Here is a 14,231-nt window from a genome sequence, read left to right as displayed (position 1 = left end):
TAATAATGAACTTCAATTATGTGGGATGTACATTTGTGATCGTATGTATTGTAATTTTGTACCTTGTTTGCAATTGTAAAGCCTTTAATATCATTGCGAGCATTAAGTTCTAACTCTATGCAAAATATGCGAGATTTTTTTTGTAACATTTATTTTATTATGTATCTCTGTTGACAGGCTTCGTGAACTTGGTTTTGGGGTTGTTGTATTTTATTTTTTTATGATGTCATTTTTTTATTCATGCTGGTAAACAATAAGGTTCCATTTGCATCCTATGGCCAGATGTTTATCTAATTTTGCCACTCTCCACCCAGGTTTAGTAAATAGGTACCCAGTAGCCAATAATTCCTTGAATAATTGAGTTCCCGATCAGGGTAGCTGTGCTAAAGTCCCAAAGTTGGGGTTATGGTATGCAGCACATAGAAACATTGTATCAATCGCTATGTATTTTTACTATTTTTGCTAATTTCTCAGCAAAGAACCACTTTCTACCAAGACCCTTCAGCTTACATTTATTATTCATACATACAGACACTTTGGTAGTAAACTTATTGTATTCTGTATGAATTCCGTTTGATATTGTTACCCCGACTGGCATTTACTTTAAAATAAAATGGTGCTCATTTGACACAACTTTTAGACTTAAAATAATTTTTCAATCAAATGTATATATCATACTCCAGGGCCTACATTACATGACATCTATCCAAGGCCTCAAACAGGGAATAGGCTCAAGTATTCATATTTTAGCCAAATGTGAAGAATGGTTTCGATATTTGATACAATTCACAACCCGTGCAGATTATGGAATAGTAGTGTCATTATGTTGAAAGTTTGCGAGATGTATATCGTGTAAAAATTGTTGCAATTCAACATTTTTTATAGACACGAAAATCTATTGTTTTATAGAGATCATTCTCCATTTATGTTGGACATCTAGATTTGTTTTATTAGCCAGTGGTAGAAAAAAATATACTTTATCAAGCAAATATTGTTGTTTATATGAGATTATTATATTTGTCACATGTCATTGGGAATTTAAAGAAAAAAATGAAATTTCACAGAGAATGATTTCTATCTGTCATTTTTCTTGTGTGATATTTGTATGATATATACAGGATATGAGATTGATAATGTTTGAGAATTGAAAGGAGAGAGAGAGAGAGAAAAAGGGAGGAGGGAGAGAGAGGGGGAGCAGAAAAGAGAGAGAGGGAGTAGAGGAAATATGACTTGATATTAACATTTGTATAAGAATTGTTTCATCACCATCATCACCACCATAATCATCACCACCACCACCATCATCATCACCATCACTACCATCACCACCATCATCATCACCATCATCATCATCACCACCATCACCACCACCACCATCATCACCATCACTACCACCACCATCATCACTACCACCACCATCACTACCACCACCATCATCGCCATCACTACCACCACCATCATCACTACCACCACCATCATCACCATCACTACCACCACCATCATCACCATCAATACCACCACCATCAATACCACCATCATCACCATCACTACTACCACCACCATCACCACCACCATCATCATCACCATCAATACCACCATCATCATCACCATCACTACTACCACCACCATCACCATCAATACCACCATCACCATCAATACCACCACCATCATCACCATCACTACCACCATCATTTTCTGTCTTTAATGTTATTATTTAAGTAGTGATAGTATTGTTATGAGCACTATCATTCAGCTATGATTAACTTCAAAGTAAAACATATGATAAAAGCTGAAATTCCGAAAGAGAACAAATTTATTACAGAAGTTTCATTTGCAGTTATCATAATTAACAAATATGAGCAAATGAGGTACTTATCTTGGTGAAAATTGATAGAAGCACATCTGACATGAAGAGATTACCTCAGTAATAATAACGTAATAACAATAAGATAATAAATTTCCCTTCAGTTTACAATATCACATTCTCCATACAACATTGGACAATGATTTTACAGATTTTTTATTTACGTTTGATACCTTAATTATGATAAATTAATTTGTTGATGAAATATTCTCTAGAAAAAATGTGTACACTAAAAATAGACGATTAGGATGCGAATAGAAAATTAAAGATAAAATACTATCATTGAATTGTTATACTTTGAAAACCATATACAATTAAGCCTAATTGACTGCGATGTGCGGATATTTTCATAAAACCATCAAACAATAGCCGATGAGTCTTCAAAGAACTAGTAAACAGTATCTTAGAAATTACATAGGGCTTTATGTTGCAGCATTTTTGTACATGTATCGTGGACGTTTGAAGCTGCAGCACAAATTTGTATAATGTACAGTTGGAGAGAATGTTTTTTTAATATGATAACCGATGCGTATTTAATACATAATTAAATATGTATATCAAGTTTATGAATCAACTCATTTATTTCCACAATATGTGATATGTCTTGCCTCTTAAAGGGGAAGTTCACCCTGAAGAAAACGTTGTTGTAAAAATAGCAGAAAAAATAGTAAAAAATATTGGTGAAGGTTTGAGGAAAATCCGTTAAGAGTAAGAAAGTTATTAGAGTTCAAAATTTTGGATTTGTGACGTCATAAACGAGCAGCTGCCCCATGTGTTATGTAATATAAAATGTATGAATTTCAAATTTTGTATGGTTCCTGATGACTTAATTTTGTTTTCTTTTATGATCGGGTGTGAAATGATTTGTCTATTGATATACAAAAGTTACAGTGAAAACCATTTTCAATTTTCTGAGAAAATGACATTTCATTGATTTTTTACCATTCGCTATGTAGGAATGCTGCTCGCATATGACGTCACAAATCAAATAATTGAAATTCTAATAACTTTTTAATTATTGGATGAATTTTTCTCAAACCTTCGGCAATATTTTTTATCATTTTTTCTGCTATTTTTACAATAAACTTTTTGTCAGGGTGAACTTTCCCTTTAAAAAGTCTAAAATCACTTTGCTTTGACAAAGGGCATTTTGACAAAAATTGTATTGTTCAAAGCATGATGTTGAAATTTAGTTCGAATCATCAGTCGTAGAGGATTTCCTTGATCTTGATGTTATTATTATTATTGTTGTAGTTGTTGTTGCTGCTGCTGCTGCTTTTGATTTTCATATTGGTAATTATATTTAGCATACAAAGTAATCTGGACTATTCTTGTTGACTCGAGAATCACATAGACATCGCTTCCCTCGAACGGCGTCAAAACAGGCTGAAACGAAACAAAAAAACGGGCCAAATAAATATTTAACAATTACAAGTTTATTTTGTGTTATTTTAGCCGCCTAATATGGCTGTAAGCTTTACAAATAGAATATCATCCTTAAACAAAACCAAAGGGGTATAAATGAAATACACAATTAAAGCACATGATAAAATAATTACACAAACTCATTTTTATCAATAAACCAAGGAATTACCAGCAACTCCTCGATTAAACAAAACAATTTTAAAAATTTAAATCTACTTTTAATCTACACGAAAGAACAGAGTTTAGCCAAATAGGGAATATCACTGTTCTGTCTGAAGCCAAAAGATGGCGCTCTTTAACTTTGATTGTCGTGAATTGCCACTTTCATCTCGCTGGATAAATTGATTGGAATTACCAGTCCAGTTTGATGAGAATTAAACTCTGCTCTAATTAGGCCCTTTATTTTTCTTTCTTTTTAGTAGTAAATAATTCACATTCCCTTCCTCTCAACTAAGACTCAACGACACACACACAGAGAGAGAGAGGCAGACACCAGAGAGGGGGAGGGAAGGGGAGAGAGAGTCAATGTAAAAGTGAGCAGATAAGAAAATCCAAGGGCTGCAAAAAAAGAAGAAAAAAGAGTCAATATGCCAGGGAGGTACGGGGCAGGGTGACCAGACGTCCCGTATTTCCCGGGAGATTGTCCCGTATTTTGCTTCTTTGTCCCGGCGTCCCGACAAACCTTCCCGGGACGCTTATCTGTCCCGTATTTCAGAATATTGAGCAAAATGTATCTAAAAGTGACGAATTTTCATCAAAATAAAAAAAATGACGAAGCAGAGACAACAGTAAGTTCTGCGGTGATTTTCTTGCTAACCCCAATACATCGCAACCGAACCGGCCTCCTGCCATTGTGTGGCAGGCTACTATAGCTAGGCATGTTGGATCGGAGCAGATTCTCTCCACCAAACATGCTAAAATAATCACAAAATCGGCGGGAAATTTGTGTAATGATATTATGGTTTCTCAGATTACTGATTTGGAGATGTGATCGGAGGAACAAGTTCTCGAGTTTTCACTATCTAGTTGTTTAAGCTTTCGTTTTGAGTCTTGTTGTGTATGATGCCGCGATGTTTTATCTAATTTTTAAGTAAAAAAAAAAATCACTTTTAAATTTTGTTCATTTCTAAAACTTTTTTTTTAGTTTTAAAAATATATTTGAAAAACACCAAATATCAGTATGATTTTTTTGTTAGTTGGATTTTTTTTTGTTTGCTTGAAGTCTGAACTTTTTTCCTCTTTCTTACTTTTCTATCCTTCTTTCTTCATCCTTCTACCCTTCCTGCTTGCCCTTTTTTGTTCCATCTATCTTTATTTCCTATTTGTCTTTCCTGATCCTTTCTCTCTCTCTGTTCATCTTTCTTTCTTTTCTCCTTTTTCTTACCTGTCTTTATCAAATTTCTCTTTTTTATTTCCGTCATTCTTTCTTTATCTAAACTTTTTTTCTCCCCCTCCCTTCCTCTCATTTTTCTTTTGATTCTTTCTCTTCTTCCATTATGTTTTCATTCTCTCCTCACTGCATTCTTTCTCCCTCTCTTTCCTCCTTTCTCTCATTCTTTATTTTATTTTCCTTCTAATTCTTTCCCTTAGTTTTCTCTTCCTCCCTCCCTTAATTCCTTCCTTCCCTCCTCACTTACTGTTTTCCTTCTTTCTCAATTGTTTGTTTCTTTCTTTCAAAGAATGAAGGAAACTATTTTCTTCCCTTCATTTTTCTTTCCTCCACCTTTTTCTTACTTTCTTTTTTCTCTCCTTTATTTTGTCTTTCACATAGTCACAAGAAGAATGACAGAAACTTTTATCGCTTTTTATTCTTTCTTTCATCCTTTTTATTCTAACTTTCTTTTATTTTTTTTTCCCTTCATTTTCCCCTTCATTTTTTCTTTCTTCTCAATTCATCTTTTTTCTTTCGTCTTTTCTTGCTCTCCTTCATTCTTTCATACACCCTCCCTTCCAATTCTTTATAATTTTTCACAAGTGTAACACTGTGTAGCCTTCTTTGTTGATCCTTTTTGTCGATTGTCCCGTATTTCATTTTGTGAAATCTGGTCACCCTGGTACGGGGATATATGGGGATGGGGGACAGAAGAAAAAATAAATACGGAACCGTATAGCTCTAAACACCCCTTTCATGCTCTTTGAAAAAAAAACTATGACGTCACCTTAAATCCCCCCCCCCCCTCCAAGCATGCTGGCACCCTGATCAGAAACATCTATACCTTGGTAGGTCGGATGTTTCTTCTGATAAGGTTTCACTCTCTTCGCTTTCATGGTCTCTCGTCCGTGGTCGTCGATCACCTCTGTCGATGTCGTCGTCCTGATCGACATCATGACGTAGACGATGAAGACGAGGCACAGGACCACTTGACCTTTATGCGTTGAAGAGATCATGACGAGCGATGATGTATATATGGGGATTAACGTAGATAATCCAACTTGAGTTTTGCCGGTCCTGTTTTTGTCCAATCCTGTTTTAAACAAAGTGTATATGACACGCTAGCAATGAGTTTCCTCTAAGAAAATTAATATACATAAATGTAAATGTTATTTTATTCATTTGCAACAATGCAGACAGCTGTTTGTGTTTGGGGGTTTGGGGGATTTTAGAGTAGATTATTCTATTTTGCTTTGTTTCGGCTTTTGGCCAAATTTTCTGACCGCTAAAAGTTAGTAAATATACAAGTAGATTGAGACAAGTAATAGTTAAATGAACAGGTCCTATTTCGAATAATACATAAGTAAATGAATTGATAAATGTATAAAATAACTATATAGATATACCATTAATTAGATAAATATGTGAATTAATGATACATAGATAATTTGGAAAGTCAACAAATAAATGAATAAATAAGAATAAACAAATCAATAAAAGAATTAATAGACAAATAGATAACTAACTAAATAAATTTATCAATAAATAAATGAATAAATATGTGAACAAATAAATAAATATATTATGAATAAATAAATAAATAAATGAATAAATAAATAAACAAATAAATAAATAAATAAATAAATAAACAAATAGATAAATAAATAAATTATATATTATTATGTTCTCTTTTCTATCCTGTATTATGTTCTATATTGTATGTCCTGCCTCGGCAGTAATAAGCAAGGACCTGGGCTACTTTTACTCCCATTGTTAATTGTGTTTGTTAACTACTATGTAATGGTTTTATTTTATATGTCATCAGATCCTTTATGAATATTGAAATTAAGTGATACAAAATCAAAATGAATAAATTCATAATCCATGCCGGATTAATTAATTGCATTCACTGAGCACTGGAAGGCAGCTCGAGCTAAAGCTGAGGTATCAATATAAAAAAGTGCGCCTCGTAATAGATTATTTCTGGACAGATGTCGATACATAAGTGCCCATTATTGGTTTTTTTTTCATTATCATTAATACTAATGTTATTTTTATAATTGTTATTATTATTAGTATTATTATTATTATTGTTACTATTATTATGATTATTCTTATTGTTATTTTATCATCATTATTACTACTACTACTACTATTGTTATTATTATTATCATCAATTCATCATTATCCCTTTGAAATCTCATACGCACCTATTTTTCTCGATGTTTGTAGATAGACTAGTCATTTAAGAAACATGCGTCATAAAAACTCCTTTTACGACTCCTTTGGGAAATGTGAAGAGCAGTCCTTAAACATGCATTTTGTAGTAATGTTACATTGGAGGATTATTGATCCGAATTACTGAAACGATTACAAAGATTTGCAATATAGTCTTACCTACTTTGCCATTATGTCACTAAGTTCTTTACATACCCTTGATACCTGTACGCCATATATAATAACACAGCGATATCCCTCTCTCGATCCCCCTCCCCCCCCCCCCTCTCTCTCTCTCTCTCTCTCTTTCCCTCTCCCCTCCTCCTCTCCCTCCCCATCACTCTCCCTCTCTACGGTCTAACCCCCATCCCCTTCTATTCCCTATTACATCCATTTCTCTCTTTTTCTTGAATTCTTTCTGCCTCGGCTCTCAGCACTGCATTTATATCCTAACACCAAATGCCAGATATCATTCATCTTTCCACTACATGCCTAGCTAAAGGTTCACAATGTTTTTCTTGCAGATTCTAAGTACACTTACCCGTTAAAATCGGGAAATTGAATACGAATGAATGAAACAATTTTACGGATATTATGTGAAGAAAGCACAGTGTACTATATATCTCGTATTCCTTTCCATTTCTATTTCAAAGGGGATCTTAAGCTGCCAACCCATTAGCGGGTAAATACCAAAGGAGCCGTGAACCAGCTCAGCTGAATATATACATATTTTGTATAAAGTCTGAGCTTTGCAAATCTTTATACAGAGGTTCGGAGTGGCGATCCCTCGGGCCGAGGGGGGTTTGGGTATGTCCCCCTCTAATTTACAGGGGCCTATAATATGCGAGAGCCCCGCAGACATGCCCGAGGCCTCTAAAATTACAAGAAATCTCACAAAATTTCCGCGCAAACTTGGTATGATTAGATTTGTTACACCAAAATATCGTCTTGAACGTAATCATGATTACCCCATTCCGATGCAATATATTATTGTTTGCTGCTTTTATTTCGGCGTTCAAATCAATACAATACATAATATAAAATGTGTTTGCCTAATAATGTACAAAATATTCCATAGTGCCAAAAATATAGCCATAATACATGTATAGATGCAAAATGAAAATGTGAGCCTATCACTTTTACATTATATTTTATAACCAAAAAAAAACAGTCAGGCAATTAAATGCAAGCAAGAGACCGCCATAGTAAGCGGTTTGGGGGTAAGCTTGAAATTGATGGCGGCCCAATTGAAATGAAAAAAAAAATAATTATAATTTGATAGCAAATCTACTTGTAAAACTTTTTTTTATTACAAAAAATCCGAATATTATTGCTTGTTTATTAATAACGGGTGTTGTTTCGACTTGGAGAGTGAGATAAAATTGATCAGAAAAGAAAACCTAGTAATTATAAAAGGGCGGCGACACGAGAGGTAGAAGAGAAAGGCCGAATGCAAATAAGCAGATCCCATTTAATAGGTTAGATTTAGAATGTTGTGGGTTTTCTTCTCTTATGTATATATTAGATTTTAAAAATATCTACGCTTAGTGTTGAATGCCTGTAGCTCATCTCGTTGCTATGATGTTGAGCAACCGTTGCTAAGGAGGTGATGAAAAGGAGGAATTAAACCGAAAGAACATGACTGCGTGTGATATAGTTATATGACCTACTTATCATGTAATCAATACAAACTCTTCCATATTATATTTGTATTACAAATATAATATGGAAGAGCTGGTATTGAAATCATTCATGATTATGATGATTTTAGAAGAGACCGAGAGAAGAGACCTGAATATGAAGTGTAGAGTCAGATAACTCTTTGCCAGGTCTTCGATGATCCTATTTGTGCGATGTAAAATAATAATTCGAAAAAGGGCGGCAAATGTCGATAATTGCTCTGTTTTGACGGTTCTCACATGTTTTCCATAATAAACACGAGAAACGTGCAAGTTTTTAATTCTTCAACATTAGTATTGATTTGGGTAAAAAAAAATGCCCACATGCTTTGCTCGCTCGAAAGTTTGATAGACCTTTATGCGTTCCAATTAAGTAAAAATCACGATGACAATTGAAATAAATGATTTAATTGGTCTTAATCTAAAATGAGGTACAGAATCGCACATATCCGTTTCATTCAGTTTGTTCTTATTTCTCATGATTTTGAATATTTTGTATTTTGCGTGGTACGCTGATTTATTTTTCCTTGAAAAACATGATTATGATTCTGATATACAGTAAGGACAATGCAAAATTTTGAACAATCTTTGAAGTCTTTAGAGGATACCATTATTGATATTTACTCCAAACTAAAAAGAAATTGAAAATCAGCAACAGCGATGGCCTTAGACATACCAATAATATATCCCCCGTGGATTGGGTTAACTATTTGTGTTTTGATAAATGTAACGACTTGCAGAAGAAAAGCTAATGATCACGCATTGGAATAGGGTAAATAATAAATGATAAGTGATGATGGAAATCTATTTTTACAGCGAAAATCCTTAATTCCATTCTCATGACACAGCCATATCAACGATACCGATCAAAGCTATCGCGATAATTCGAATGGCGCCATCATCGGTCGGATTGGAGTCCGATTCATTAGTGTAACTTACCCTATACTCACGCGCTGAGTGGCATTAATGGGTTGTATAAAAGTTACAAGGGATTTTTCCCCTCGGGAAAAACATGCGTCATTCCCATAAAATGAGACTTGGAGACAGGACATGAAATGATTGAAGAGGGATGGTGTTCTTGCACTTTTCTCTATTGGTTCTTTAAAGAATAATGAGTGGGGGCGGTACCCCCGCCCTGCATGGATTTCCAAAGTAGTCTTAAAAGAGGAGGGGAAAATAGAGAAAAATGAGGAAACGAAAGGTAGCGCCTAAACACATCCTTCAACCACGGTTACCGTCAGGATGGATAAAGAAATAATTAAAATTTCCGAATGACTTAAAACAATACACTCTGAAACAAATCAGTCAAATTGACTAGACAAGTAGTAAGCTGGTTGCAACTGATATGCTAGTCACATTTCTGACATACATAAAGTTATAAATAACTCTGTTCTAGTAAAATACGACTAGACATGCAATAGTAAAAAAAATATATATTTGATAGTAGAACCGTGAAATAACAAATAAGAAAAAATGTACAAAAAGATTGCGGGGAGGGATGCCATCATTAATAAGCGAACAAGACTTTTAGATTATTATTATTCTCATATAATTATCTTTAGGAAGAGTCGTAATGGAAAAACCCCGGTATGGCGGTTCTGAATATCGCCTTGTAATAGAGGGTCGTGTGTTCGAGACCAACCACGCGACCTATATCGCCCTTAATGTGGCAAGGCGTGTATCCACACTTTGCCATTTTCCACCCATGTTCTGAATGGGCCCCTGGAGGAAAGAAGCATTGGAGTTTGTCCGGCATTGTTTGCGCCTCATTGGCGACTGGCTGGAATACTCCCCAGGGAGTGGAAGATGAGGCATACGGTATGAGCGGGAATTGCTGATTGAATCCGATGGCCAGGGTATAAGACGCACTTCTGTATAGAGCACTCTCCTAATTTAGGCTTATGTCATAAAAGCAATATATTATCTTTCCTTCTCTTTCTAATAATAATAATAATAATGAGACTTGTAAAGCGTCAAATCCACTCTGTAGAGTGCTCAAGGCGCATAAAGAGCTAAGAGTTAAATAGCAAAGTTTTTAGAAGATTTTTGAAAGTTTCGACAGAGGTACATTTTTTTATATCTTCAGGAAGGCTATTCCACAAAGTGGGGCATGCAAAAGCAAATGATCTTTCCCCCAAGTCTTTAAAAATTTCGAATGACAAGTAAGCCAGAGGTGGATGAGCACAAAGATCTGCCTGGTCTGTAGTGATTGGTAAATGAAAGACTGTATTGTGGTGCTGATCCACGAATGCTGTGAAAAGCAAGTAACAAAATCTACGCATCGCTTTAAATGTCACAGTGGTTGTTGCCCCCTCCTTCCTCCAGAATCTTCTTCATGAGTATTGTCAGAGATCCTCGGCCCACTTAGTTGACTTCATCATTCATACAATCTTCTCATGTTAGTTGTTAATAATGTGATAGAGTGGTTCGTGAAACATGAATGTCAAGACCATTGTACTTGTACGCTGTGTGGGTGTGTATAAAAGCACTGGCGTATGGCCTTGGGGCCACATAAACCTACGAAAAGTTTCACGACTATGAAAAAAAGGTTAATAAAAAGAAAAGAAAGGGAGAACATTAATAATAACATAAGGTATTTGTGTACACTGTAAAAAAATGAAGTGCTTAATTAAGAGCTTACATGCAGTGCTTGTATAGTGACTGCCCTCATAGGCGGCGGAAGCGGGGGGGGGGCGGGGGCGGGAGACCTGTCCCCCCCCCTTAAATTTGAGATTTTTTTTGTCAAAAATTTGTGTTCGTTGATCGTTGATAACCAAAATTTGGTGGTCCCTCTACTTTTGTGGCTTCCTCTGCCAATGACTGCACTACGAGTGCTAACTTTCTCGTTTAAAGTTGAACTAGAAAATCAGAACTCGTAGTGCAGTCACTATACAAGCACTGTAAGCATGTAATGAAGTGCTAAAATAGCACTTCATTATTTACAGTGTAGCGCACGCACGTGTTAGGTGCTCAGGGTGCTCCTAGAATCTACATCGATTCTGGTGCTCAGAGTTATTTTTAAGGAATTACTTCCTGCCGCTATCCATTCACCTCACCTGGGTTGCGCGCAGCACAATGTCGGGCTAAATTCTTGCTGAAGGAAAACACACCACGACTAAAAATCGAAGCCACGTCATTCAGACAGTAAGACGAGAGTCGTAACCACTAGACCACGACACCCCAACCCCTACAATTGTGAAATGTGGTATCATTTCTTGAATATTATATCAAAGTCTATCCCCAAATTAGACGTTTCGTATGAAAAAAATCGAAATCTTTGCTCGCTCGCAGAAGTTTATTAATTTCGTCACGTAGCCATGTCTGGCCCCTCAAAATGTCTCGGGCTCATTACACTACTGAATAAATGGAAGCATGACCATGAAGAAGAGACGAATAATGCGACCGTATTTCTGAATATAACGTATCTCTCTAAATATAACCAGTAAGAAATTGTCAGTTCACTTCGATCAATGGTTTGTGACGTATATTCATCTCTTTCCTGTATCCCGTTTTGTGCCCAATAATAGGTCATGTCGATAGATTATATTGATATTTTTTCTTCTGAGTGCCTTTCATCTCAAGGCGCTTCTTGAAATATATCATAGATTTTTTTAACGATTGAATTATCAAGATATCATCTATGCATGAAAGTCAATATAAAACTATGCTACATTTCGCCGCATTTCTTATCATTTTTTGTTTTGTGATTCAAATTATACGCCTTTAACCGATGGGTTAATTAAACAGGCAACTTTAAAGCGAGCGCATTTCAAACTTCTGTTAGGCCTACCTTTAATTAACCCATCGACTTTTGGATTGATTTTTTTTGTGGTGAAAAAGAAACCAATTCTCTTCTTGAATCTACCTTCCACCCCCCCCCCCTCCTATTTTGATTATGTATAGGCCCTATAAAATCATAAGCGATTGTTTGCAAATAGATACGAATATTATTGATCACAAATAAAATACAAGGAAATGGTATACTAGTATTGAGAAATCATTGCGGCATTAAAACAAAAGACAATGCCTGTTTTCAATGTCTAATGAAAAATGGTTTGATTATTTTGGTTATAAAAAAAAAGTTTTTTCCAACATGAAATATTGATACACAAAGAATACATCCATAGAAAATCAAATTTAAGATGACTTTACTCACCGAGGTCAAAATTCGGACAGCATCGATATATTCCAGTTCCTTTCGTTTTTTTTGGTATTTCTGAAAATCTCATCGACAATGATGACGACGACGCCTGAATAATGTAATCGTATATAGGCTTCTTGGTGTTTGAAAAAATCACATTGACGATTAGAGTGAAAACGTTAACGACGGCGATGATGATGATGATGATGACGACGATGATCGATGTCGAAATTATGCAATCGGGGCCCTTGCAAGGCTAGCGACAATTACGGCGAGATCGCGGGACAATTAAGGACAATGATTGAGAGCTAGGGATGTTGAAGATGACAACGATGATCGAAATGATGCGATGCAACGTTGATGAAGACGATGAAGCTGGACAATGGTAGATGAAGTTTGTCGCTCCAGTGGATCTGAGTCTCTCGATCGATGATGTCGTCTGGAAATCCTTAGCTCTCGTTCTTCGATCACCAATCCTAGTTATCAATGAAGATTGTTACGGCGCAAAGGTGGACTAATTGAACTTCCAGAATAGTATGTAGGCATCCAGTTATTCACACCAATGATTTCATAAGAGAAGAGAAAATAAGATGTTTCTTGTCCTCCCCATTGCCACTCTCGTAGTACGCAGTCAAACTATAGCTAACTCAGTCTTTAGAGAGTCTATTTCATGCTTTGTTTCCGACTTATAAGCTGATCGATGCCCTTTTTAAAATTGACAGTCTGTCATGATTTGCATGACTTCAGTACGTTAGTGGGCGGAAAAACTAATTCAAATCACTGTGCATATATAATATTATGATAGACAAGGCATATGTACACTTTCGATGTTTTTTTTCTCGCGAATGGGAAAAAGGGTGGGAATTACTGGTGTGATAATTGACGTAATTTGGACACGAAGCGGTCATGAGCGATAGTGATTATGCTTGACAAGGTGAACGAACTTTTTGTGCTTTCACAATTTAGGCCTAAGCACTTTTTTTGGGGGGCCGGGGGGTGCGAGCTTTATTGGTGAGCCCGGTGGGCGTGGTGGGAAGGGGTTAGGGGATCGAGAGAGCGAAAGGGGGTGATAGAGACAGATGGAGAAAGAAAGAGATGGGACGAATAATTGTATCTAGTCAATTCTAAAATTATTTATGTTCATTCATCATAATAAAGCAGGTGAATATAACTAAATATAAAAATGATAGGTAGACGTAAATAGATCGATAGATAGATAGATAGCCTAGATAGATAGAAAGAAAGAAAGTATATATAGGGATACGGAGATTGGGGAAGGGATAACTACACCTCCCCTCTACATAACTGTGGATCATGACTTTTTAATACGTGTCAAATGAAAATTACAAAAGTGATAACTTTCGCTTATCTCATAATATCACTCTGTTATTCAACGATTCGGCGATCCCATGCCGTGTCATACAAGACATTTTCACAACATTTTACATCTTTTTGGCATACAAATAAATGAATATTTTCTTGATTGAGGTTAACTGGCCCTCAAATTATCCCAGAAGGTCACCATGATAACCA

The 14,231-nt window shown here is 35.7% G+C and overlaps 1 protein-coding gene across 1 annotated transcript; it reads right to left on the bottom strand.

The window, feature by feature from the left end:
• Positions 1–3,092: 3,092 nt before the first annotated feature.
• On the bottom strand, positions 3,093–13,595 carry LOC121420756. The gene is made up of 3 exons (XM_041615400.1): positions 12,714–13,595; positions 5,506–5,754; positions 3,093–3,250 (listed from the first exon to the last, which is right to left on the bottom strand). The coding sequence occupies exons 1-3, from the start codon at positions 12,784–12,786 to the stop codon at positions 3,168–3,170; spliced, it is 405 nt and encodes a 134-aa protein (XP_041471334.1). The 5' UTR covers positions 12,787–13,595; the 3' UTR covers positions 3,093–3,167.
• Between the last annotated feature and the right edge of the window lie 636 nt (positions 13,596–14,231).

Source organism: Lytechinus variegatus, chromosome 8 (genome assembly GCF_018143015.1).
Source record: "Lytechinus variegatus isolate NC3 chromosome 8, Lvar_3.0, whole genome shotgun sequence".
NCBI lineage: Eukaryota > Metazoa > Echinodermata > Echinoidea > Temnopleuroida > Toxopneustidae > Lytechinus > Lytechinus variegatus.
The sequence above is the reverse complement of the archived record's forward strand: the minus strand, read 5'-3'. Positions and strand labels throughout refer to the sequence as shown.